Source organism: Lepidothrix coronata, unplaced genomic scaffold (genome assembly GCF_001604755.1).
Source record: "Lepidothrix coronata isolate B3197 unplaced genomic scaffold, Lepidothrix_coronata-1.0 Scaffold88, whole genome shotgun sequence".
NCBI classification, from domain to species: domain Eukaryota; kingdom Metazoa; phylum Chordata; class Aves; order Passeriformes; family Pipridae; genus Lepidothrix; species Lepidothrix coronata.
The window spans coordinates 3,020,265-3,047,060 of NW_016690268.1; the positions used below are offsets into that span (position 1 = coordinate 3,020,265).

General features: G+C 39.6%; 1 protein-coding gene across 9 annotated transcripts in view; it reads left to right on the top strand.

Moving 5' to 3' along the window:
* Positions 1–26,796, top strand: part of FARP1 (FERM, ARH/RhoGEF and pleckstrin domain protein 1) — a 207,261-nt gene that overhangs the window by 33,826 nt on the left and 146,639 nt on the right. For 8 of the 9 annotated variants that reach the window (XM_017821062.1, XM_017821063.1, XM_017821061.1 and 5 more), the window contains exon 2: positions 9,057–9,252. In XM_017821062.1, coding sequence (XP_017676551.1) covers positions 9,082–9,252 — 171 coding nt within the window. In that variant the 5' untranslated portion in view covers positions 9,057–9,081. Of the gene's footprint in view, positions 1–7,263; positions 7,322–9,056; positions 9,253–26,796 lie in introns of those variants that run through there. The other variant, XM_017821055.1, reaches the window with a different exon arrangement.

The window sequence follows — 26,796 nt, forward strand, 5'->3', positions numbered from 1 at the left end:
ATTCTGGATTTCAGGTTACATTATTGGTAAACTGAATAGTTAGTTTTTTTAAAGCTTTGTGTTACTGCCTAGGTCCCTAAATTAGACATTGATTTCATGTTCTAGCCAGTTTGATGTTAACAACTAAACATATTGTATTGCTCTGCAAACCTGAGTTCTTAGTCTGTCCATTTGCATAACCATCCCATAGAAACTGGATTAAGGGATAAAACAATGTTATTTAGAGGTTTTCAGAGTCTGACCAAGATAGGCAACTTTGTGGGCTCTCTATTTTCAATACAGGGGATGAATTTAGTCTTTTATGGGTAATCTCGCATAGCTGAGGACATTTCTTATTGCTGCAAATTTTAGGAAGTTTGCAGAATGCTAAAGAATCTGATTCTGAGACTTGCTTTTGCAAGTCTGTCTACTTTTTAGTTGACAGCCATGGTGTTTTCTTCAGCAGGCAGGTTTTTCAAAGTTGATTTTCTGTGTCTTTAGGGACAGGGAAAAAAAAATCTGTATTTAGAAATTAAGCCTAGTTAAGGAGCTTCCCGTCCATCCTCTTTCCCACTAATTGTACTGGGGACTAGACATGATCTATCTTCTTGCTGATCTTCTTGACCATACCTCACCTAGAGCCTCTTTACTTCTGACTTCCTGAAGCAGCCATCGCTTACAATGTTGACTTTTTTTTTTTGAGCTAGAAGACAGCATAGTGGTGTGGAAGAACTGGCTTTTTATTGGCTTCCTTCTCTATGTGAATATTGTGAATGAATTGGCCTTTTATAATAATTCTTTCTTTATCTGAATATTGTGGATGTGAGCAGTAAGGACAGACAGGAGTCGGAACACAAATCCCTGAACTACCTTCAGTTGCTAGGCTTCCTTTAGAATCTGAGCAGCCAAGTCTGCAGGGTGCAAGCAGAGAAACAGACATCTGTATCTGCACTACTGCTCTTGAAGCTTGTTCTATTTTTCTATTTAAAACTTTTCACATTTCTTTGCTTCCACAAAAATGCTGATCCATTAGCCTAATGAAAAATTTCTGGATTTATGTCAGATTTCTAATTTGTGTTTTTCTTTGTAAGGACCTTTTTCTAATATCAAGGGTATGTGAGGTTCTGTGTGGAATAATGTGAAGCATGAATGTTGTGTTAGAGACAACTGTTTGTGCGTTTTGGTAGTTCCTTAAGAAAGTCACACTTTAAAGGTGTGAGAGAAGCTTTTCCGAGAAATCGTCTTTATTCTCCCGTGAGAAACTGCCAAAGACTCCTAAGATTATGGTAACTTCAGAGCTTTCAAAAAACACCCCTCTTCTCTGCTGCGGAGTTCTCCTTTTTACAAGAGTATTTGTTTTGTATTTGTGAAAAGGGTAAATCGCCTCTAGGTATTCCCTAGAGCTGTCTCCTGTAGTACATAGTGAATCCCATTCAAAAAAGGAATTCTGGTGGTTCTTTGCCTGGAACGAGGTTGAGCCACTCATTCCATGTAGCATGACTTGAAAAATTGCCACTTATTCCTGCAATGCTATGCTGTGTGCATAAATCTGATGCCTTTCAGATCAACTTCCACTGCTGCTGCTCCTGGTGTGCATGAGCTCTCAGCTGAGCAAGTGCTGGGGATGGTTTCTGAGGGACATAAAGATGATCAAAGGGCTGGAACACCTCCCATGAAGACAGGCTGAGAGGGTTGGGGTTGTTCAGGCTGGAGAAGAGAGGGCTTCAGGAAGACCTTCTAGCAGCTTTCCAGTACCTAAAGAGAGGGTTACAAGAGAGCTGGAGAGGGACTTTTTACAAGGATGTTGAGGGATAGAGCAAGGGGTGATGGCTTTAAAGAGCGTGGGTTTAGATTAGGTATTTAGAAGAAGTTCTTTACTGTGAGGGTGGTGAGGTACTGGTGAGGTGTCTGATTGCCCAGGGAAGTTGTGAATGCCCTATCCCTGGAAGTGTTCAAGGCCAGGTTGGATGGGGCTTTGAGCAACCTTGTCTAATGGAAAGTGTCCCTGGCCATGGCAGGGGGGTTAAAACAAGATGATCTTTAAGGTTTCTTCCAACCCAAGCCATTCTGTAATTCTATGCAATTTCAAAATTGTGGGTTTTTATGAAAGAACTTTCTAAGTTGGACTTTGATCCTTGTGGGTCTCTTCCAGGTCAGGATATTTATATGAATAACTTAATTTTTTTTTATAGTCGTATTTGCTTTGTAGAAGACTGCCAGGGACTTGTGGTAATTACCAGAATAATGTTTCTCAGTATAAAAACTTGAGCTGTATTGGCCCTCTGTCTGCTACCCATCATTTCAAATTGAATTTGGTTTCAGTCTTCCTGGTCCTTTTCCTTGTTATATTATGAATTTTTATTTTTTTTTTAATATTGGTTCAAATAATTTGCTCTTTTATTTAATTTTTATGGTAATTCTGGTATATGAATGAAAATGCAATGTCATTGACAATTTATGCTGCACATACAGAATTTTCTGTTACTGAAAGTGTACAAGTCTGCTATGTGCTTTTGTAGAGTTCTATGATTATACCTGCTTTGCTGTTGTCCATGGGGAGGAAAAAAGAAATCAGAAGGATAATGTAAAGGATAAGCACATCATATGAGAAGTGAGCTTGGCTGATAAATTAGCCTTTGCAGTGTGATGGCTGAGTTGCAGGGATGCCCTGCTTTCTCTGCTTTGGATCATTAGTGTCTTGTGCAGTGGTAGACTGAACCTCAGAGAGAGGTGTGGCATCTTCACTTTCATCGTGAGATTTTCCACAGTTGCTGTCTCTGAGCCCTCCACCTGTGACCTGTGCATATTATCATGCCATTCCTTATACCTTATTTATTACGATTTCTTAAACTTACTCCAGTGTGTCAAGTGTTGTGGTTTTCTGCAAGTATGAAAGTGCTTACAATTGAACATGAGTACTTGACAGGAGCGTTAGAAGCAGTATTTGTTGTAGTTCTCTCCACAGCTGAGGCTTTCCAAAAGTTTTACAAGAAGCTGAAAGTTAAAAGCATGTGTGAACATTTTGTCTGAATTGTATCTTTTCCTCCTTACTGCTTCATGTTCATTATCCTTTGGAAAATCTGAATTGAATTTGTTCCTTTCTAGCCCTCTGCTGCCTTCCTTGTTCTTATTGATGGCTTATAAGCTGTTGAGTCAGTTTGAGTCACCTCATCTGGCGTTATGGGTTATATTGATTATTTTAATCTCTTTCAAGTATTCCATTGTCATAGGAGCTTGGAGACAATGTTTTGCCAGCATCCGAGAGGCCTTGGCTGCAGCTTTAGCCCTACATCTCATCTCTGACTTTACAGGCCACTCACATCATCCCACTGTGCCTCAGGCTTCACCGTCTTTAAGAGGAGTGTGGTGAGCAGTGTGCTTCCTTCTGCTTCACGCTGTGAAAATGTGTTTTAAGTAAAGCAAAAGAAGTGGAAAAGGCCTAGATACATGGTACCATTCTCACCCTATAATACACTTCTTCAGGCTTCAAGAACCTCTTGCATCAAATGTCCAATCCTCTTTTCCTGATCTAGAAGAGCAGAGTAGTAACAGATGAGAGTGGCATCTATTTCAGTATGAGCTTTGTTTTCGTTTCAAACAGTGGCTTATTGCTTCTATTTCCCTCAGTATATTGTAATTTTTGTAACCCTTTATTTCTGCTCCCCTGCTCTTCCTCCCACCCCCACCTCTCCCCCCCCCCCGACCTCTCCCCCCCCCAAGTGCTGTTTATACTCCTAGCTCCCTTTAGTCTAAGTAAGTTTGATACTTTTTTCATCCTGCCAAAGAAAAATATGTGGAAAATTTGATTGGCCTGAACCTTTCTGGTGCTATGAAATGTGGCTGTTTTGGACATGGAGAACTAAGGTGGCTTTATGCTGAACCACATTGTGGCCTTTGTCAAGCTACTGCATAAGTATATACAGACCTAAAAATTTTAATTTAAGCATTTAGTATCTGTATAAAAGGATTGTTAATGTGTGATTAGGACAAAACAACATCTACTAGTCTATCTAATGGCAGTTGTAGCTTTTTTTTTGTGCCTTCCAGGTGCTTCAGGTAGAGTTATGTGAGAAGGCTTGAGTCGGGCCAGTGGTTTGCCAAGCAGCTGGCTGGTGTTAGCTCTCCCTGGCCTTGGGTTTTCCAACCCGCTGAGAGCCGATTTGATTTGCTAATCCAGCCAAAACCAAAACACTGAATTGTTTTACAGAATCACAGAATATGCCAAGTTGGAAGGGACACACAAAGATCATCAAGTTCAACCCTTAGCCCTGCACAGGACTGTCCCTAAGTGCCTGAGAGTATCACCCAAATGCTTCTTAAACTCTATCAGGCTTGATGCTATGACCACTTCTCTGGGGAGCCTGTTTCATCACCCAACCACTCTCTTGGTGAAGAAACTTTTTCTAATATTGAAACTAAACCTCCTATGACACAGCTTCAGGCCATTCCCTCAGGTCGTGTCACTGGTCACCACAGGAGAGATCAATGTCTGCCTCTCCTCTTCCCCTCATGAGGAAGTTGTAGACTGCAATGAGGTCTCACTTTCTTCTTCTCCAGGCTGAACAGACCAAGTGTCCTCAGCCATTCCTCATGTGCCTTCCCCTCAAGGCCCTTCACCATCTTCATTGCCCTCCTTTGGATGCTCTCTAAGAGCTTGATAACTTTCTTATACCGCAGTGCCCAAAAATGCACACAATATTCAAGGTGAGGCCACACCAGTGCAGAGCAGAGCGGGACAATCCCCTCCCTCGACCAGCTGGCAATACTTTGCCTGATGCCCCCCAGGACATGGTTGTCCCTCCTGGCTGCCAGGGCACTGCTGACTCATATTCAGCTTGCCATCGACCAGGACCCCCAGGTCCCTTTCTGTGGCACTGCTTTCCAACACCTCATTCCTCAGTCTGTACGAACATCCAGAGTTGCCCCATCCCAGGTGCAGAATACTGCACTTCCCCTTGTTGAAATTCATATGGTTGGTGATTGCCCAGTCCTCTAATTTGTCCAGGTGTCCCTGCAGGGCCTCCCTGCCTTCAAGAGAGTCAACAGCTCCTCTCAGTTTCGTGTCATCTGCAAACTTGCTTAGTATCCCTTCCAATCCTGTGTCCCAGTCATTTATGAAGATGTTGAAGAGCACAGGGCCTAAGATGGAACTCTGTGGAACCCCACTAGTGACAGGTTACCAGTCTGATGTTACCCCATTCACTATAACACTCTGTGCTCCACCCATGATCAATTGCTCACCCACCACATGATGTGTTTATCCAGCTGTGTGCTGGACACTTTGTCCAGAAGGATCCTGTGAGACAGTATCGAAAGCTTTACTGAAATCCAAAAAGATTACATCAGCTGGCTTCCCTTGATCAACCAGGTGGGTTACCTTGTTATAAAAGGAAATCAGGTTTGATAAGCAGGAGTTTCCTCTCATGAAGTCATGCTGCCTGTGACCAATGACTGCATTGTCTTTCAATACTTCCCAAAATAATCTTCTTCATAACTTTATCAGGCACTGAATTGAGACTGACGGGCCTGTAGTTTTCAGGGTCCTCTTTCTTGCCCATCTTGAAAATCAGGACATTTTGGACTAGAGAGGTGCATTGGCTCAGTCTAAGGAGGTTGAGAGTTGGTGCACAGCATCAGGTAGGACTGCATGGGTGGGAGCTGGGAAGGAGCAGAAGGGGCCACGACTCCCCCATGGGCAGCTTTGGTGTCTCAGATAACTTCTTCCCTTACACAGGTTAGGATGCATGTCAGCTTTCTGCAGTGGTTTCTCTCCATCTTTGCAGGTGCTACACCACTTCTGAGAAGGGCACTGACATCCAATAGAAACAACAGTTGTGATTTTGGCCCTGGGTTTCCCAGCTGTCAAAAAGAGCAGGAAGAAACTCTTTAATTTTCAGGGTTCAGATGAGTCTTTTTGTTTGCCACTCTCTTTGCTCCTGTACTAGTTGTCTACCTGCACATATGTTTTGGTTAGAGCCTTGGAATCTGCTGGCTGCTGCCATTTCTTCTTCATTAATACCCTCCCCAATTCATTGTCATCTTTCTACTAGAGTGTCTTTTAATTTCTCTATCCTTTGTACAAACCTGATCCATCTCTTCATCATGACAGACGTTAGGTATCCTAATCCTGCCAGGTTTGTTCAATGTTTACTTAATATTCTTCTGTTGCATTCTGTAACCTTAGTTCACTGTCTTCTAGATCAAAGTGATTTAGAGAAAGGTATGCAGCTTGACTAATGGGCTGCATTTTTTTAGAGAGGGTAATTTTTAAGGCCTTTTACATAAAAGCATAAGAAAAATATTATGTTGGTGTTATGACAGCAGCTTAGTGAGACTAGTGTCATGCAGAAGAAAGGCTTAAATAATGTCCAGTGCAGCATGCGGATGTTTAGACATGCTGATTAAAAAAACGAAAGGTCTGCTTTTAATTTTCTAAGTAGCAGTTGCTTGTGATCAGGGTGGCCAATAGTTCTTAGATCTTTTCTTCCAAAGGGAAGCGTGTGTGTATAACTGAATGGTTATATATATATATATATATATAAAGAGTTTCTTTAACTAACTAACTGTTAATAATAATAAAAAGCCTCTTAGCTATATAAAGGAGTAGTTTTGCTTATACCTTTCCTCCATTTTTTGGCTCCCAAATTTGAGTACTTTTTCCATGTTTCACTAAGGTTATCGACCTGTCTGAATCTGTGTGTGAGCCACTAGATCATCTAGTCAGAAAAGCATTTATAGAAAGAGTAAATGTTTGTAATATTTCCTTGCATTGATTTTTTGTTTAATGGTATCACTTGAACTGACTGGATTGATTCCTATGTTTACAATTTAATGGAAAGAACAGATTTCTTCTTCATCCACTTCATCCACCGACACTTTGGCTGTCAGTACACAGCCAAACACTTTTGTAGTAACACAGCAGTTGTAGAGGTTCTTTCTGCCCTGTCGGTGTGGTCTGGGATACGTGGTGACTTCAGAAGAGCTCTTAAAACAGCTTTTGAATTAATATGAACACGGACCAGAATCTTTGTATGTAGTGGCACTTCCTGACTGGATGCCTGTGTTACCTTTTTAAATGTTCCTGTGTACTCCACACACAGGAAAATCAGATTTATTTGTAAGGGGGCCTGGAGTCTTTCTATGTAGAGCTTGGAATTTTGGAATTCTGGAATTCCTGCCTCCAACTGCAGCTTTCTTGTTGGCACTGTTTGTTTTATAAAAAGACTTAATTTAATTAATTTTAAATAATAAGATTAATTTAATTGATTCTTTTTACATTTTTAGATTACAATGCCAATTGAGGAAAAATTTACCTCTCCAGTAGTGTTTGGCATGGACTTGGGTAGGTTTCACTGGTATCTCTCCAACCTTGGTGGGTAGGCTAGTGCTGAATCATTGCAAAAACTTGCCTGTGCTTTTTATTTCGCCTTCGCTTTGGCTTATTAAGCTAATATTTAGAAGTGTGGGATCCCTAATTTTTAGTTCTCTTCCTTTTCAGCTAAGATTTCTTCTAATGGGAGTGCTGTTTTAAAATCTTTTACGCTTTGGTATTTGCTGTGTAAAAAATCTGTGGGAACAGATTAGTTGGGACATGGAAGAGTAATGTATAGTAAATGGTTTATCTTGTCAAGGACAGGGCTGGTTTTAGTCTATCTTTATGGAGGGATCTGGTATCTTACTACCTGTCACTGTTCTTTATACTATACTGTAGAACTGGTGATGCATTCACTAATACATAGGTTGTTTTGTGCTTCCTATTTTTCCCATATACGCTTCTCAATAATTGTAACCTCAGAGTTAAGGCCAGGCAGTGTTTAGTGGTACTCTTCTTGTGTCTCTGTTCAGCTGGAAAGTTATATTTCCATTCTTTCCGTGTGCTACATGTTTTGGTCATTGATCACCATGTAAGAGTCATGCAGAATGAAAATGCATTTACCAAGACAAATAAATGAACAGTAGCAGCGGATTTCATCAGAAACCCAGCTAGAGTGTCAAAAAGAGGGTAGGAACATTCAACAAGTAAAACTGTGGTGCTTGAATTAAAAAAGAAGGTTTAAAGTTGTGCTAGGTAATGAAAAATCACACTGAATCTCTGTTGTAGCTTTGTCCCTTTTTTAGGATAGAATTAATTATTTAGCAGAAATGCACTGTATAATGTGTTGTGAAAGCAGCATGGAAACAAAAGTAGCAAGCCAGTTCCTCAGATTACTTTCCATGGATATAGAGCAGACATCCACATTCAGTGAGCAGCGCAGGTGAGCTGGTGCAGGTGTAGCCATTCCCTAGAATGGCAAGGAAGATGTATTGCTTGGTGTTCCCTTCTCACTTACATGACTGTAGATTATCAGATTTCCTATGCTTTTCCCAACCAGTGTTATTCCTTTTGTTTTTTTGCTGGCCTTCCCAGTTATGCATCCTCACAGTCCTTGGCTCGTCAGTGGGATTGGGCCAGGCTCCGGGCCTAGATCAGCTCTGGTCCCCAAAGAAAACAAAATATTTGGGCTGAGTAGTTGTTGTTATCTTGTACCCCTTTGACTTTCCTGCTTCGGAGGCCCTTAAACAAGGTGGCAGCTGCAAAGGGCCAGAAAAGGCTGGAAGGAAAAAATGCTGATGTAGCCAAGAGAGAATGATGGTCAGCCAGTGGGGAGTTGTCCCACCTGCTCTACTCACTTTCCTACCTTCTCTGGCAGCCCTGGCTGTGACTGATAAGAGCCTGATTCATAAATACATAAAAATTTACATAATTAACTGAAATCTGGTTTCTGTCATGCTCTATTTCCAATGTGGTTGTGTTTACTTTTCCAGGAGAACAGGAATAATTTCCCATTGTGCATTACTGTAGCTTGTCTATCAACCCTAACCCCAGCAGATGATTAGCCTGTGTATTTTGAAAAGTAAAAAGTTTGCCTGATTTTTCTAGTCTTCATATGAGACATTAAGAAAAAATCATGATGGCTCTTACTTTGTGTTAATGGTCATATGGTTTGCCAGCTGTAAGGATATATACCATGATGCTTATGTGCAAAACATCTTATTTATGAGTGATATAGTCTTCTTTGTACTTATTCTTTTATCAGGTATAAGAAACGTGTTTCCCTAAACATGGGTGAAACAGAGCAGAGACCAACAGCAGGATCCCGCTTAGGAGCTCAGGAAAATGCTGGGATCAGTACTTTGGAGCATGGACAGAAACCACCTATGACACCTCCAGGGAAACTTGTCTCCATTAAAATTCAGATGCTGGATGACACACAAGAAACTTTTGACATTCCGGTAAGGATGTGGAGGTTGGGGTGGTTGAAGATTATTCAGGCATTTCTAAAAATGCATGTTCTCAACCCAGTTCTCTTTTTATTTCAACTGTGATTCTTTGGCTAATGAATTTATGTTGTGGAGAAAATGGCTACTATATCAGCATTAAATAGATGATGGTGCAATAGAGTAACATTAAACAGGGAAGTCAACTGTAAATTACAGTTATTGTTCTGTTTCTGTTTGAACAGCTTCAAAAGAGGTGAAAGTCCTTGGTAGTTTTTTTTTCTTCAAATATTACATTAGTGGTTTCCTCTACTTTCTAAACAGTTGTTGTAATTTCTTGCTGCTGTTTTGCTCTTGATCCAGTAAACCACAGATCTATACAGATATTTTTTGTCTTTTCCTCTGGCAAGTCCTTAAGATAATAACTTGAAATCATCAAGAGCACTGAATGCTTTCACACACATTGAGTGCAAGGAAAGAAGAAAAGCAGTCTCATTTAAAGTTTCTCTGTACCCCACTGAATTAATCTAGGTTTGTTCTTGCCAAGGACACATAGTTACTACTGCTTTTGTGTGTGTTTGTGTTCAGAAAAATCAGTTTGAATTAGTTTTGATACCAAGACTGATTCTGTTTCACAAAATCTGTTAGTAGCCACTAATGATTTTAATATGCCATACTTACGCAATTAACATGTAAAATGGTTCAACACTGTTGCTGTTATGAAAGTGTGGACTGGAATGTATGTTTTTCAAAATCTTCAGGGTTCAGTGAATGGGAAAATGGAAACCTGAGTTGAAATTTCATCCTTTGTTACTTGCATTTTCTGTAGCTATGGTAATATCCATGCCTTCATTGGCTCAGTTTTCCCTTCTGTAAAATGGGGGATCCCCAGCGAGATACAGAGATCTCACACATATAAGATCTGGAAAAGTGCTATCCCTATATTAAAGATGAAGTAATTCTGATTAGGAAAACTACCATTAGAAAATGGTTTTACCTGTTTATAAGGTTTTGTTGGTCTGTTTTTTATGTGTACATGCACATGATTTTTGGTCTTCTCTCTGTTGCTGTTTGTGATCCAGCTACAACTGTGTGTTCAGTCTCGGATTTTATTTTGGTTGAAAGTAAGTTCTCTGGACAGGCAGGTTATGTGTAAACCTAAGTGCCATCCAGTGAAATGCTCGTGTATGTAGAAACTTGTTATGCTTTTGTGCCTTTCAGAATGCCTATCAAATATTCATAGCGGACAGTAAAATTAGCAGTCTTTAGGTAATCATTACTATTTAAAAGTGTACTAGTTGAAATTATTAAATGCTAATAAAAGTTTTGGTGCTTTTTTATGTGGAACAAATATTCTTATTGTGACAAAGACAACTGTTATTTCCGGTCCCCTCCCCCCCCCCGGTCCTACAGATGCTACTTCACCATACTTTGAAAATTGAAAATGATGTGCAAACACTTAGCAGGAGCCATGTTGATATCAGGTCGCTTTCAATAAATTGCTTAGAAGAAAATATAAAGTAACGTGTGGATGCAGTGCACTTATGTAATGCCAGTTTTGCTCCTGGGAATTTAAGAAAACAGTATTTTTTTTGATCTTTGATATTAGAAGACATCGACACTTCATTCATTTTTCAACTTCAGCAACACCTGAAAGACCTGGGGATTTAAACAACTCTGTGTTTGGATCACTTCAATATGATTATTTTCAGAGGCTTTTATTTCATCACTATCACTACTCAAGGAAACCCCCATTGATTTGAAACTCAAATCTTGTGGTGAAATTTGCAGGATGCCCAGATTATAAAATCTGTTACAGCGGATTCCTAAACCCTTTTGTCTTTAAGCTACACAAATGGAGGAACACACATAGTTTTCAGTTAATTTTTAGTCCCATCTCACAAAGCTGAGCAAGTTCTAATACATCTGTTTATTCATGTTGGAAAACCTATTTTTAAGCTTAATGTTTTTAGCCAGATTGGTGTAGTATACACAGAAAAGGAAAGTGATACCATTTCAACAAAATATTTCAGGAGCAGCAAGTGTGGCTGTGGGCAGAGGATGTTAAACATACGTGCCTAAGCACATCTGTGGGCTTGCTTTTCAGCGGTGAATTCAGGACTTTGCGTGGTTGAAGGTCTGAACTACACTTTCCAAAACTTGAGCTGCTACGATTATGAAGATAACTTTCTAAATATGATAAAAGTATAAACTGAGAAGGATTTGTGTTTCCTACAGTTTCAGAGATTTTGCTGCACAAACCTTTCTCAGCTAGCAAATGAGCCAAACTTTGGGTGCTTTTATCGCTGCTTGTAATGTGTCTTGTAGGATGGTATGAAGTTTAATTGATGCCAGTTTTTATGATTTGCTCACAAAGTCTGCTTAAAAATAGAAACAGATACTGGTGCTACTTCTTGAGTTTAAGGGAAGTAGTGAAGCACTTGGGACCGTCCATCTGTCTAGTCCTACTTCTGTGCTACTCGATGCTACTCTTGTTATACCTTTACCACCACCACCCCATTAACTATAAGACCTTATATGTGTGGTATTTTATTGGCTTTGTTATTGTTTTGTTTGAATGTTGTCATGGGTTTGGGGTTTTTATTGTGTGGTAGTTTATTTTTTCTTGTTTCTTGCATTTTGTTTTGTTTGTTTGTTTTTTTTTTTAAATTGTCTTTCAGGAGACAAGATTCAATATCCTTGCACTTGAGCAATCTCTTTTCTCACATAGTATGCAGATGAATTGCTATTATTAGTACAAAATCCTTCAGATTCCTGTGTGTGTTCTGTATATAACAGAACAGGAGGAAAACATAACCTACTCCCACTACCTGCTAATGCTGCTGCCCTTTGTGCTGTTTAAAAGTGAAGTAACTCTAGTGTCATCTGAGTTTCTAAGGGAAAATGAATTCTTCTGGGCTTGGTGCTTTGATGCCATATAATCATACCATGTTGGACTTACTGTATTAGCTCCTCACAAGCAAAAAAAACCCAAAGAAACAAAAAAGAGAGAAGAGAGATCCACATGCCTTCATTTGGGCCCATAAATGATATTTTTTTGCTAGGAAAAACCCCACAAAGTATATGGAGAGAGTTTGTATGGGAGGCTTCAAAAACTGAAGCCACAATGGAAGGCCTTCTTATCAATCTTTGCAAATGCAGTATTGTAAAAGGAAGAGTGCATAAGAAAAATCTTTTATGCTGGATGTTGTTAACAAAAAATATTTCATTGCAGAATTTACCAACATTCCTATATTCCAAAAAGCTAATGAAAACTTGAATAGATAGTCCTGGATCTCTTACATACATCCAGTTAGCTGGTTGTGTACAGATGTTTGGAGGAGGAAAGGGAAAGGTAGGCAATGCTATTTTGAAAACAAAAAATAAGATTACATGACTTCCACTTTGTATTTCCTGCCTTTAACATAAAAGGAAAATATAAAATTCTTCAGTTATCTCTTTGAGCACATTTTTACCTCTTCAGTTATGAGAAAATAAATTATGTAGAATATCCTTTCCCCCTTGAAGTTATTCAGCATTTTATGACTGATTTTCTGTACCTTTGTTTTGAGTCTGTCATGAACTCTCAGACAAGACCTGGCTTCAGCTGCAATTGTAGGTGATTAGTGCCTGAAAATCAGGCCATGAGTTGAGAGTTCATGATCATTCAGCACTCGCAGCTGTTGGTCATGATGTTAGCTTTGTGGAAGGGGTTGCATGCAAGTGTGGAATAGATTTCTGCCTCTTGCGTTTTGTTTCCAATTTCCACTTTGGCTGTATTTACTAAAAAATTAGTTAGATATGCTAACTGAAGACTGCAGAGGTCCAAAATACAGCATTCATTTTCAGCTAGTGTTTGGCTGAGCTATGACTACTTGATAGAATGAGCAAATGCGTTTCCTTTCTGCTACGTAAGAAGACAACAGCTTTAGCTAAAATGACTAATGTGAAGGAGGAAGAATATTTTTCGCCTTGTGTACACATAATGATTCCATAAAGCTGTAGTAAAACTTATGGATTTTCATATGTTTGCTTTAATATGATCTTCTCTGTAGATTCAAAGCAGTTGAAGTAAAAATGAAATACAGTTTTTAAAGAGCAGTAAAAATAGCAGATGGTTGCATCTACTGGAGGTCCTTCTGGGAAAGAACACCCAATCATGTTTAGTGTCTATGCCATTTATATCTTATTTACCTTTAAATAAGATATTTAAAGGGGCCAGAAGTAATCTGTTTTAAAACTACTCCTAAACGTGAAGAGTCAGTGTTGTTCCTTTCTAGGTAGTGCTGAAGACATGACTGATTTTCTTGTTAGACTGCTGGGACGATCTGGTGACTCAGACCAGGTTTAACCCTGACTAATATAATACTTGTCACTGATCATATCCTACTCTCTGGGTGAGTGAAGCTGATGTGACTAGAATGATACTACTGATGCTAAATAAAGGGTCAGAGCTGTTTCTTTCCTCTTACCATCAAAGGTGAGATCAAAGTATGTCACAGGAGGTGAGGATTCTTCTTCTGGTTAGGATCTGATTTCTTTAATTAAAACCAAACCAAAGTCCTCTTTATTGTGTCTGGAAGAAAATAGTTGCTTCCTTCTTGTGGCTGTCTTTTGGAAAGACAAAAACATACTTGCCTGTCAGATTACTCAAGTTTATTAAACATCTGTTTTTCGTATTGTCAACTTCCTTTCCCTCTGAATGTATTCAAGCCTTTTGAAACATGCAGGGTTGGAAAATGTCATTTGCTTTGGGGGATTAACACCAGGTTTCTTAAGCAATAGGAATCTCTTAATAGAAAACAGGGTGAAGGTGTAATCTTTAGTAAATGTCATTTGTAAACATTTCATTTCAATCTCTTTTTCTCTCAGAAGAGAAAGGCTTCATCTTCTTTAGGTTACTCAAGCATAAAGAAAATAAAGACCAAATGGTCTTGATCTACAACTATGTACCTGCCACTGGAGTTTGGATGTAGTACCTCGGCAGGGAATTTCTGTCCCTCAAGTTCCAAATTTTTCAGAGAGAAGGACTTCGTAATCCTGCCAGGCTCTGTTTCTTAAGACTAATGTTCTGGATGGTTTTTTTGTTGTTTGTTTGGGAGGGTTTTTTGTTTGTTTGTTTGGCTGGTTTTGTTTGTTCATGCAGCCATATAATGGTGGCTCATATTCCCTTCGCAGGGAAAATGCCTGCAAAGTGTACTCCCCACCAACTCCAGGCCAGTTTAAGTGTGCCAGGAAAAGCTTAATATTAGAAAGTCACAACACTTAATAACAAAGATTACATGTGCTTTGTTATAAATTTCCACAAGTGCTGTGTTACTTTATTAAGTTCAAAATTTCAGCCACAGTTTTATAAATGTTTAAATTATTTTCTATAACATTTATGGACCGTGATAATTGCTTTGTCCTAGGTATTTACCCCACTCTTCCATAAGCAATTACAACTAGTGAATAAAACAATTTAATAAAAAGAGCACGACACAGTAAGGCAATGCAGAAACTTGAAACAGTGTTTTGTGCTTTCTCAGCCAGCTTCAGCTTCAGTTCAATATGAATTGCATTTTTTTTCCAGCTTAGGAAGTGAACAGCAGGTCAAATGTCAGTTATTCATCAGTCTGAGACTTTCTTTTCTTCCCGTGCCTGAAATTATTTGGCCATTGCTGTCAGACTATTTCCGGTGAATATAAAGCATTTAAATATCCACTAATTGTCACGCCAACTCTGCTCGATCTTCTGAAATTACAAGAAAAGCATTTTTTTCTGTAACTCTGAAACACATCACTTGCATTTTTCTCAGCAGAAGATTATAGCTGAAGTAGATACCTGGTAAACTGTGATTTTTTTGTTGACAAATGATTAGAATGTCTTTGTTGAAAGAGTATTTTAGTATTTTGTGTTAATAATTTGTGTGCTTTTCAAAACAAGAGGGAGAATAATCCACAAGCAAACTTCTGTAACCTGAGGTAGTGGACTGTTAAAACTGTTGATTTCTTTGTTAACATTCTTTAGAATGAGTAGAATAAGAAGGAATATAATTTTAAGTGCCAACAGATCTAGTCCATTTTCTCACTAGATTGATGTGTTTGAAGATAACTGGGAAATGAATGTAATTTTCTTCAATGGATTAGTGTAAGTTGTAGTCAGGGAAGGCTTCTCAAATAATGCCTTTTCACCTCTCTTGGTTCAGCTGACTCACCAAGTCATGCACCAATGTGTGAGCTGGCACAGGAAGGGCAGCTGTGGATGAAGAGGCCATGTGTGAGCATTTCTGAACTCTACTGCACTGACTGAAGGGGTCATTGAAATCAGGCTGTTAATTTTGGTAATTGTTTCTATGCCTGCAGGTTGGTGTGCACAGTACTGGTGAATCTGTAAGGGAGTGTGGGCTCCCTCTCAGCTATGGGGTGTTTCCCTTGGCCGCCTGTTTGGAGGTGACAGATGTCCAAGGAACAGTGTTTGCCGTCTCTCCTCTTTGAAGTGTACATATATGGGTGGCTAGTGGCAGAAGTAGAGGCTGATTCCTCTAGCTCTACGTTTTCCTGTTCCATGGGTGATGGGAGGGATGTTCTGCCTCTGGTCTGAGGCGGGAGAAGAGCTGAACTGCCTGTTGTGTGCATCCTTCCTTCCCCTTGAAACTGAGGTTCAACTCTTCTATTTTTGAAGATTTTCAAAACTGGAGGTTAAAGCTTCAGCTAATAATTTTCATCCATAGCTGGGTGAAAGCATAGTACATTGAACATGCTATTCATCACGCCTGTCTCAAAGGTGTATTTTAGGATGAGATGAATTGCTCTCTGGAGGTGCTTCTGTATTCCTATAAGTTGCTATTCTCTGTCCCAGGTCTAACATAGAATCATGTAGGTTGGAAAAGGCCTTTTAAGATCATTGAGTCCAACCATATTTATGTAACATTTAACTATATAGCAGTATCATGCAATTAAAAAAACATCAAAGGACAAATGCTGTGATACCTTAGTTGTACATCCAGTATAGAAGTGGATGACCCATACCTGAAACAGACCAGCTAGGTATAAAGATAAGGAATGTCCTTACTGTCTCCATCCATTCAAGTGGTTATCATAATCTATAAAACAAAGATTCAGCAGCTGGACAGGGTTAGGTGCATGGCTGATAATGGGAGAGGAAATGTCTCTTCTTATTTCTGACAGTTCCTGATACAGGAATGCTCCTTTCCCTGAGTGCCTGCCCATATTACTTACCTTTGGGAGGAGCATAAAAATTGCAAAATAAAGTGTGCTGTGAAGGAAGAGTGCATCGGTGCTGTGCAGCAGTGGTGCACATGCATGGCATGATTTACTTAAACACATTCTTTGTTAGCACAAGATGGTCAAGATCAAGTTACTTTCCTTAAGCCCTTTATGCAAAACAGTTGTCTGTTCTTCTGAATATATGTTCTGGAGGGGCATAATAAATGAAATTGGTAAACTTCTGTGAGAAAATAGCTGCCTTGCTCCACCTCCTGAATTAAAAAAGTGTGTGTTGTCCAGAGCTAAAGACATGCAGCATAAGTGTGATGCTTTGCCAAGAGCACGGTCTCTGCAGGCATTTCAAAGCACACCTGGTTTATAATTCTGCACTGAGCAAAAGATCAGAAAACTTGGGTTCATATGTAACTTGGGCTGGTATGTGATTATGTCACACAGCCATTCAGAGCACTGGATTTCAGTAATTTAAATGTAAAGTAAAAGCATATCTGCCTGTAACTTGCTCTCTCATCTGTTTGAGGGATGAAGGAATCTTTGTTGTGGGATCTCTGTGCTTTCCACCATTATTTTGAACAGAATTGAAAGCTATCTGTGCAAACGAAGGCTTATGCAGCACAGGATAAAAGAATAACAAAATATTATAAATTGTCCACTTGTTTCTCTTTCAATTAATTCTCAGTTGATCATGATCATTTATTAACAACTTTTGCTTGGTGATAACACAAGCTGTTGAAATGCTTCTCTCCAGGTTCTTTTACCTACTATGGATTCTTGCTCTGCATCCAACCTTGCTTTGCCTTTTAGCTTGGGATGTTAATATTTTTGCACTGTGATTCATCTCTGTATGTTTGTCAGGGTGCTTTTTCTTTCCTCAGACCTGAAGTCTGCCACAGACCCTCTTTTCCTCCCTACTTCTGCAGGATGCCTGGGTTGTTCAGCTGGTAGAGGCACAGCTTTAGCAGCTACTGGGGGTAGCAATCCCACCACTGCTGCACTGACAAGGATGCTTGTCTGCCATGGTAAGGCAGCCCACTGGGACAATCCTGCCTAAAAAGCTTTGCTTTTCACCAATTTAGCTACAGCTATGGGCTTCCTATAGATGCTGATAGGGAGGCAACAGGTGGGAGGACCATGTTAGTAGTAGTTCGGATTTGGGTAAAGCTGCTGTGGAAGTACACAGCTGCAGAGATGGGAAAGAGATTGAATGTTAGGAACTCCTCCAACCCTTAAAATGCTTAAGAATATGACTGTATCAGTTGATATTTAGGACTTCTTTGGTGTTCTCATTTGATACCTCTTGTTCCTTCCTTGCTTGGCACTAGAATATGCCACCTTATATTGCCTATCCTCCTTGTCCTCTCTACCTCTCCAAAGCTCCTTTGCCAACTGCTGGTTCAATTCCTTGCCATTGGTATTCTCCAAACAAACAGGAGATAGCAGTGTGGAAATACATGGGAGTCCTGGGTGTATCTCCTAGGTGTTCAGCCAGCTTCATTCCAGTGATGATGTTGTGCTGCATAGGGGAGAAAGCGCTCATCACTTCAAAGGCTGAATCTGCACTGCAGAACTAGGGATGCTTTCTGTAATAGCAGAGTCAAATTCTCATTCATTAAAGCGAAATTTGTCTAGCTTAAAATAAACTAAAACCCCTATAACTAGAATGCAGTGATTAAAGCAGTGTGTCTTGTCTTTATCTTGTGTCTAAAGGGGATCCACCAGTTGCCAGATTTAAAAGCCTTCAGAAAGACTTATTTATAGGCTGCTTACCTGTAAACTTGTCTCCACTGCTCCAATAAGCTACTTTGATAAGGCTGTGATTACAATATGCACGCACAATTAAATGTTGTCTTTTGCATGCCAATATGTAAATCACATAACATGCATGGCTGAAAATGTCTGCCAAAGCTTTTGTGCATATTTGAATAAGACTACTGTGTTAAAATCATTCTTGGATAAATATGTCAATTATGAATAAAAAGTGATGCGTGAGGCACACATCAAGCACCAGATAACTTAGCGAATACAAACAGCAATTGCAGAAGTAGATTACAATATCCCCTTTCTTATCCCCATCCCCAAAATGGAGGCTTTGACTGATAGAAATTGTACAAACATAACGCTGCCAGAATATAAATAGCAAATGGTGAGTTATGACTTAGTGCCAATTTGTTTTTTGATGGCCTGTTGGCAGGTGAAAATATTCATGCAGAGCACAGCAGCAGGGGATTTTTCTCATCATTTTTTTACCTGTTATCTTCCTACCTGGTATTCTGATTGAACTTGGAGTCATTCCTTCTTTTTTTCTTCAGTTTGCCTTGCTTTTATAATTCTGGTCTTAGTCTCATGCCATAATGTCTTCATACGGTTCTTATTGAATTTAAAACTATCTCCATTTGATAGATAGTAGACAGTATTTGTGTGTAGCTGTTGCTTAGTATTCAGAGGCTAGTTCTTCGTGCTTAAAAGGGGACCTTTTGCTCTTAAATGACTCTTCAGATTTCATTGCTTCATTCCCTGGTGCAGATGCTCAGTTTTATTCCCTTCTGTCATATCACCCCCATCTAACATCTCAGTTGTGTCCTTTCTTAGAAAACATTCATCTTTGTATCCTCTGTATGGATGGCTCCTTGTAGAGCTCTCTTTCTGGTCTTTTGCAAGGAGCACATTTGGCCAGAGCAGCTGGTACTGGATCTAGAGTGACCATAACTCAGGGGAGCACCTTGCCTTTCTGATTACTGGCAGCGGTAAGCAGGATCCTCAGCCACTTTACATTGTCTTTGGTTACTGGAGTTGCTAGAAATAAGCTGGGTTACATCATACAATGATGTGATCCAGGAGTCTCCTCCAAGAGTGGTGAATATAGAAACGAATCTCAGATACCACAATTTTGGTGAACAGACTTGAAATAAAAGGGATTTTGCAGAATTAATTAAGGTAATACATGTGAACTAATGTAAAAGAGAATGCTCCGTCAATGCTCCGCTTTTTATATCTTATATAAAAAGATATCTTACAGCAATTATAAAAGGATCTTACCAAGTAGTTTTTAGTGTTGAATTCACACAGACTAGCACTGCAACCAAAAGTATATGTAGCCCAGTATATTCTGCTCTTAGATGTTCCAGAGTGATTCAGGAACACCTCTGCAGTCAGAGACAAACACTGGCAGCTGGCAAAAGAAAACACTTTTCATGAAAGCACTTGTATACTCATTCATAGTGTGATATAGAGTGGAAGGGACTCTGGAAGTAGACTGGTCCAGCTCTTGGCTCAAGGCAAGGCCAGCAGTGAGCAGATTGCCCACAGGCCTAGGAAACACTTAACTGTAAGGATTCAGGAGTAATGTGTTCTAGAATTTTTTGTCTAGTTGAAGCTCAGAGTCACCAGTGGAAAGTCTGTCACTTTAGGCTGGCAACTGGCAGCTCTGAGGTAGAAACCGTCGGATTTCTATGTGGCAAATGAGGATTTGCAGCCATATCTGTGGGTTTGTAAGAGAAACAAGGCAGTAGTCATTTTATAAACTGGAGACATGTCATAAGCTTACTTATGTTCTAGAGTTCATCAGACCCTTCAGGTTTTCTTTGTAGTTTTTTACTTCATGTCAAGGTATGGGTAGGTGTGCTTTGAAAGACTACAGATGATTCTAAAAATAAAATTAAAGTGGAAAGCAAATGCTTCACGTGGCTGATTGTGTCACAACATGCTCAGCTCCATGACTTCAGCAATCTCAGGAAGAGCAAGGTAGAAATAGCAAGCTGCAGGAAAGCAGGCTTTGTGAACAGAGGAGACTTTCATAACTGCATCTGCTTTAAAAAAGTCAGCAAGTCCCTCTGAAAATCTCATGAAAACCTGGATTCACACCAGCTGCAGAAGAGCTAAATTTTCAGACTTTTTTTTCTACGAAGCCTTTGATTGCTGTTGTTAGAGAAATAAACTAAGTGGCAGGTAATCTTTTTGTTTCACTTACATGTGCTGACTCTAGCCAGTGCTATTGCTTTTTGTATCTGTTCCATGAAACAAGCAACCTTAAACAGATACCTATGCCTTTCACTGGAAAGGTCAATTCTCTGCAGAGCCTTTCAGATCTGTGTTGCTTACGTTTCATTACAGGGAAGGTCACATACACACAGCTTAGCCAGGAGAAGTGACAAAAGGTTGCTGAGGAAACAGTTCAGCATTTTCTTGGGCTGAGGGAACAAGTCTTTGTGGGTTCAATTAACACTGTTGCTGCTTGTTACGCTGAAATGAACTGATTTCCAGTACAGGTATATCTGTGAAGTAAATTCCTTATGTGTTTTGGATTTAGTGTGTGGTGTTTTTTTTGCTTTGAGGTAATTCTGTTTAGGATGCCATGGGGGAAGAAAAAAACCCAGAACTCAAGTTCTTCTGTTATTTCTGTTTCCCTTATCCTCTCTAATAAAATCATTTCATGGAAACATAAATGCCCCCCTGAGTTAAGACTGGCTTTACATTTTGTCTCTCAGCCTGGCACATGAGCTCGCTCCTCTTCCTTTCTCTTGTTATTCCCTAGTACCCAAAGCCCCTTTTGAATCTGCTGACACCTCCTACCTCCACAATCTTCTGTGGCAGAAAGTTCTAGCTGTTTGCTGCTTCTTTTACTTCCTCTAAGTTGATGGATGTAATACTAATCTCTGCTCTGTACGGTTTGAGCTATTCTATTTAAACTGCATCACAGAAATGTGCTAATTATTATTATTTGTGATGATTATGTTTTAGTGAAAAGTAATCTCTGTGGATAGACTGACTCGCAGAGGGTTAGGTGAAGGGCAAATCTGCTTTAGTGGCAGATCAAGTGCAGTCAAGAGAGTAATGGAGAAAGGGTAGGATAGGTGGGAAAAAGGGGCCTCTAAAGATGCAGATGTATAAGAAAGCTCACTAAGAGAAGGAGAAAATCGTTATTCTGGACTTATATACTCTGTAACTTACCTGAAATATTTTTTTCTGTCTGTACTTAAAACACTGGTGTTCTGTTGCTTTCACGTCTCAAATATCACAGCATGACACAGTCACATAAAGGAAGAGCACTAGAAATTGACGGTGACTGCACAGTGCAGTCTGTCAGAATTGGAAGCAGAAGCACTCACTCACTCCTCTGTTTAATTGCCTCCTATCAGATGCTTACACATAGTAGAAAGTTAATGATGTAGCTCTTAAAAAATTACTGCACATTGCATGTCTGTTACATTAATATGATTAATTTGAACTAAAAGCTGTACCTAAGATACTGCATGTAGGGACATAAAGTTTGTATGTGCAGCTGTGATGTAACAACCTCTTCCTTTCTATCCATGTTCTGTAGTGGCAGAAAAGGACCAATCTGTTAATTCTGTTTTTGGTATTATCAATGTTGATGTCGGGAGAATTGTCTTTAAAATAATATATTGAATCTAAATTACAATGGTCTAAAATATATTTGAGTGAAGCAAATACTTTCAATAAAAATACCCAAAATAACTCAATCAGTAGAGATACCCCAAAACAATGAACACTTGACTTTCAAAGCGAAACCCAAGTGGTAAACTTAATAGTAAGATGGTGTAAATCAGCTTGTGCCAGTTCCATATTTTGAATGTTGCAAAAAAGCTGCAGCAGTTTAAAAAGAAAATCAGGCTTCTGAAAATTCAAGTCATAAAGAAAAGAGTAGTTTGTTTTGACTTTGGAACCTGTTTTTCTGAGATACACTTTGGAGTTCTCAGAATGTAGAAGGATTGGGAGATTTCAATTCCCTCCAGGAACTTCCTGCCCCAGCTGCTTGAATGAGTTAATCTACTTGGCTTCACATCTGTTCATTCTCTCTCTCTTCTGTACCCATCTTCACACTGGAGCAGGAACCCTGTGGCTCTCTTGGCTCAATTTCTCATTTCCTAGGCTCCTGCCCCTATTTCAGCCTGTTGCTAGCTGCCCTGGAAGAACTGCCACAGGATGCTGAGTGTTGCTTGCTGCGTGAGTGCTGACCCTTGAGGAGAAGAGAGAGGAGGTTGCAGTCTGGTGCCTGTAGTACAGGCTATCTTTAGAAGGGCAGGGAAGTGAGGCAAGACTAGTTGAAGCTAGTTTTCCAGCATCTGTCTGAAATGACCAATAAGGCAAATTTGATTTACTGGAAAGGTAAGCTTCCTGCTGCCATGGCAACAAAAATTCCAGAGTGGACTGAATTTGTGATTCATGTAGAAAATAAGGTAAGAATTGGCAAGGCTAGTCCTACTTATTCTTCTGCTCTTTCATTTTCACTTTCTCTGTGATGCAGTGTTTAAGATAGAGGCATTGAAGGGGAATATTCACGTTTAAAACAAAATTGGAAATGTTCGGTTTTCTTGCATTCTTTTTAAGAGAGTGGAAATGTTTTCACCCTTGATACAAGAAAACTTTTATTGAGCCAAGCTTGAGTTAAGTATGATAAAAAGACAATAAAACTTGTAAGTAGCTTGAAGGTTTTTCAAGTTCATGTGAACTTTTGTCTGGTGAGCCTTCTCCTGGAGAGAAAATGTTTGGCTTGAGGGTTAAAATGAATTAGGTGACTTTTGATTATCCAAAGAATGAAGGCTGTGTTCGTAGCCTCATTCCTGTTTCTTTGCATATGGTTCTTTCATCCATTCAGTCTGTGCTAGTCAAGGAAGAGGACTGTTTGAAGAAGGCACTATAGAGCACTCTGTCTCTCATCCAGCAACAGCTGAATACTTTATGGAAGTATATTAAGTCCTTGACAGGAGAAGGTAGCCAGCTGGCTGCTGCAGCAGGATTTTCTTGTTCCCCCTCACAACTGAAAAGAAGGAGTTGGCAGAGAGCCTGCCGAGCTTGCTGAGGAAGAGGAAAGGCACAGACTCTTGCAGTATTTTAACTAGGTGGGCTGTTAACCAAAAAATAAAAGAAGAAAGCACGTTTCAAGTCTGCCCAGGTCACCAACTGGAAAGTGGTAAAGGGCTGACTTTAATATGAGTAATTACCACACAAGAGCCTCTCTAGTTTGGGATAGCTTAAGAATCTGCTTGCTTAAAAGTTGCAAACAATTAAAGTAACAGTATTTGTTCTTCTTGAAACAGCATGCAGAGTGGTGGTGGCTCACTGGTTAGAATACTGCTGTGACAGTTCTACAGAATCTGGAGTCTGGAGATAATTTGACTGTCCTTTCTTGTCCTAATAAGTACAGTTCAAGTCAAGATGTCTGCATGGGTTACCAAAAAAGCTAATTGAAAATGAAGGAATTCACATTGTATTTGGCAAGTTCAGAAAAGAGAGAGCACAAGAACAGGCTCACCATTTCATTATGCCAAGTTTTGTAACAATATAAGATACTATCCAGTCATTCATCCATTTCCAAAAAGCAAGCAGGTGAAAACAGCCTTAAGGCATAACCAATTAGCACAAAAATAGATACGTATTTTGGATGTGGATGACCAAATATGCTGAAGTACTAGTATTTGAAACAAAACAAGCCTCAGGTCATGAATTTATAGCCTGTTCTTCCTTATATTCTTCCTTTAATGAACTCTCCCAGGAAATACTGTATGGATGCTCCATTGACTGGTAAGTGGAGCTTCTCCTTTAAGCACTGAAACTGGTGGTCCAGGAGCTGTTTCTAGTAATGTAATGAAGGAATCCTGATCTCTTATAGAGACTCAAAGGACAAATCAGGTCTGGGTTCTGTGTTTGTAGGTGCTCTTCAGTGACCTCCACTGTATTTTGGAACAGACCTTCTCTCAGCTTTTCCATGATTACTGAAGATAAAGACAGTAATAATAATTATTGAGGCCTGCATGGATTTTTGGTGATGCAGTTTTGTGTACTCAATAGATATTTGAAACAAACAGGTCATAGAGGTTCAACCATTACAAACAGGCATTGAGACAATATGGTTCTTTGAATCCATAGTTTTATTAACCTTTCAAGTCTAAGATTTGGGTCACCATTTGTGAAGATAACTAAATATTCACATGTCCTGGACTGACCTTTCAAAAGGGAGGAAGTATTGCTCTGAATTGCTTTCCCCTAATTTACTTTTGATTGATCTCATGGGTAAAGTTGAGAAAAACACTTGAATGCTGGTATCAGTTTACTCTCCCTTCCCAAACTGGCAAAATTAAAGTAAGCTCTTATTCCTTTGTTCACAGTGAATCACATGTGTTATTTAAAAACCCCACACACTCTTTTGACCCCTAAATGTACTGGTTACAGCTCCAGTTTAAGATTACAGGTTATTACAGTAGGTGCTAGCTTTAGTGCCATCTTATTGTCCACCTCACCAAATTAAAGGTTATCTGGCACCGTTTGATGCAAATAACCAATCTACCTCAAACATAGCAGAACCATACAGAAGTGGACAAACTGTGTTGTACATTCATCTGAAGTCTGTTTTTCCTTAACTTTCATTAGCAGCAATCATAGTTACATTGGAAGTAATTTAAAATATGGAAAAACTTTATATATAAATGTGGATGTACGATGTAAATGTAACTACATGTTGAATGTAACTTTGACTCGTTCTCAAGCATACTGTTTAGTCTTTGCTTGCAGCTTTGTTTTGCAGCTTGCAGACTTGCTTCAGCTACTAGTACAGTGGACAAATGCTGAGAGGAGGGTTGGGAATTTACTGTGCTTTTTCAGTTGTTCGCAGAAGAGGGAATGGATACAGCTCAGGTTTCTCTTAGCTGAGTTGAAGGAATTGCAGTCGTTGTTTTTAGACTCTCAACTCCTTGAGGCTTCAAAGCTGTATATGTGTGAAAGAGGAAAAGAGGGAAGGAGGAATACATAACAGTGCTAATCTTATGTTACCATAAACACAAGAGTTGAAATCCCAGCTGTAAGAAAACATCTGCAGTAGTAGAGGGGCTAAAACACGCATTCACTGCTCTCAGAAACAGGTATGCATCATAAAGAACTCGGTGTCCTGTTCAGCAGGATACTGATTGTTTATTCAATTTTTAAAAAATGTATAGCTATTTTTCAATTTTCCTTTCAAGAAGACTAGGATACTTTTAGTTATAAAATTTGATCAGCAAATCCGCAATAAAGAGAACATTTTAAAGATTTTGTTAGACATTGAAGAATTGTATTTAAGGAGAGAGGTTAACTTTTAAAAAAATTACCTCCAGTTTCATTTAGAAGAAGAAAATAGGAAGCTTTAGTTGCTTATTTTTACTTCTGGTCCAATTGTTGAGACCACTTAAATGTCTCTCTTTCCTGTTTTTTCACTCTGTGTGTTGTCAGACTTCTAATGTCCCTGGCTGAAAAAGGAAATTAACCAGGAATCCCAATTGCGTCTCTTCTTTTGTACAGAGGCTCTTTCTCACAACAGGACAACTACTTGAAGTAGAGCGGGAATATCCTGCCAGTTTTTCTCAAACTCTTGCTAACCACATGGGAAAAGCTCAAGAGCAGAGAGAAAAATCTTCGCCTTAGTCTATTTTGTCCCCTCTGCATGGGGGCAGAGGAATTCACAGAGTTAAAGACACAGTCATTACTGGAGTTAAAGCTGTTTACTGTTTTTCAGAGGGAAGTAGCTTTGCTATAGACTTCTGCAACACATCCAGCTCTGTGTGTTGCATTAGAAGTATACAGTTAATAGGCAAAATAAACAGGACAATTATTAAAATGTCTCATTTCTCTCCTACAGTTAGGAGAGAATGTGTTTCAAATTCTTAATCACTGAGCACAGAATGGTTTGAGTTGGAAGGGACCTTAAAGATAGTTCCAACCCCCCTGCCATGGGCAGGGTCACCTTCCACTAGACCAGGTTGCTCAAAGTCTCATCCAGCCTGGCCTCAAACACTTCTAGGGATGGGACATCCACAGCTTCTCTGGGCAACCTGTTCCAGTGTCTCACCAACCCCACAATAAAGAAGTTCTTTCTAATATCTGATCTAAACCTGCCCTCTTTCAGTTTTAAGCCGCTCCTCCTTGTTCTATCACTACATGCCCTTGTGAGAAGTCCTATTCCAGCCTTCTTGCAGGCCCCCTTTAGGTAGTGTAAGGCTGCTCTTCTCCAGGCTGAGCAACCCCAACTCTCTCAGCCTGTCTTCAATAGGGGAGGTACTCCAGCCCTCTGATCATCTTCATGGCCGTCCTCTGGACTTGGTTCAATAGATCCCTGTTCTTCCTGTGCTGAGGACCCCAGAGCTGGATTCCAATGTAGGGTCTCATGAGAGTGGAGTAGAGGGGGAGAATCACCTGCTCAATTTGCTGGTCATGCTTCTTTTGAGCAGAAGTAGTTAGATTTTATCAGTTGAACAGTACTGTTTTATTAATATACTATTTAAAGAGAAAGTGAGAGAGTAGGTGTGTATTGGTATATGACATTACAGAATCACAGACTGGATGA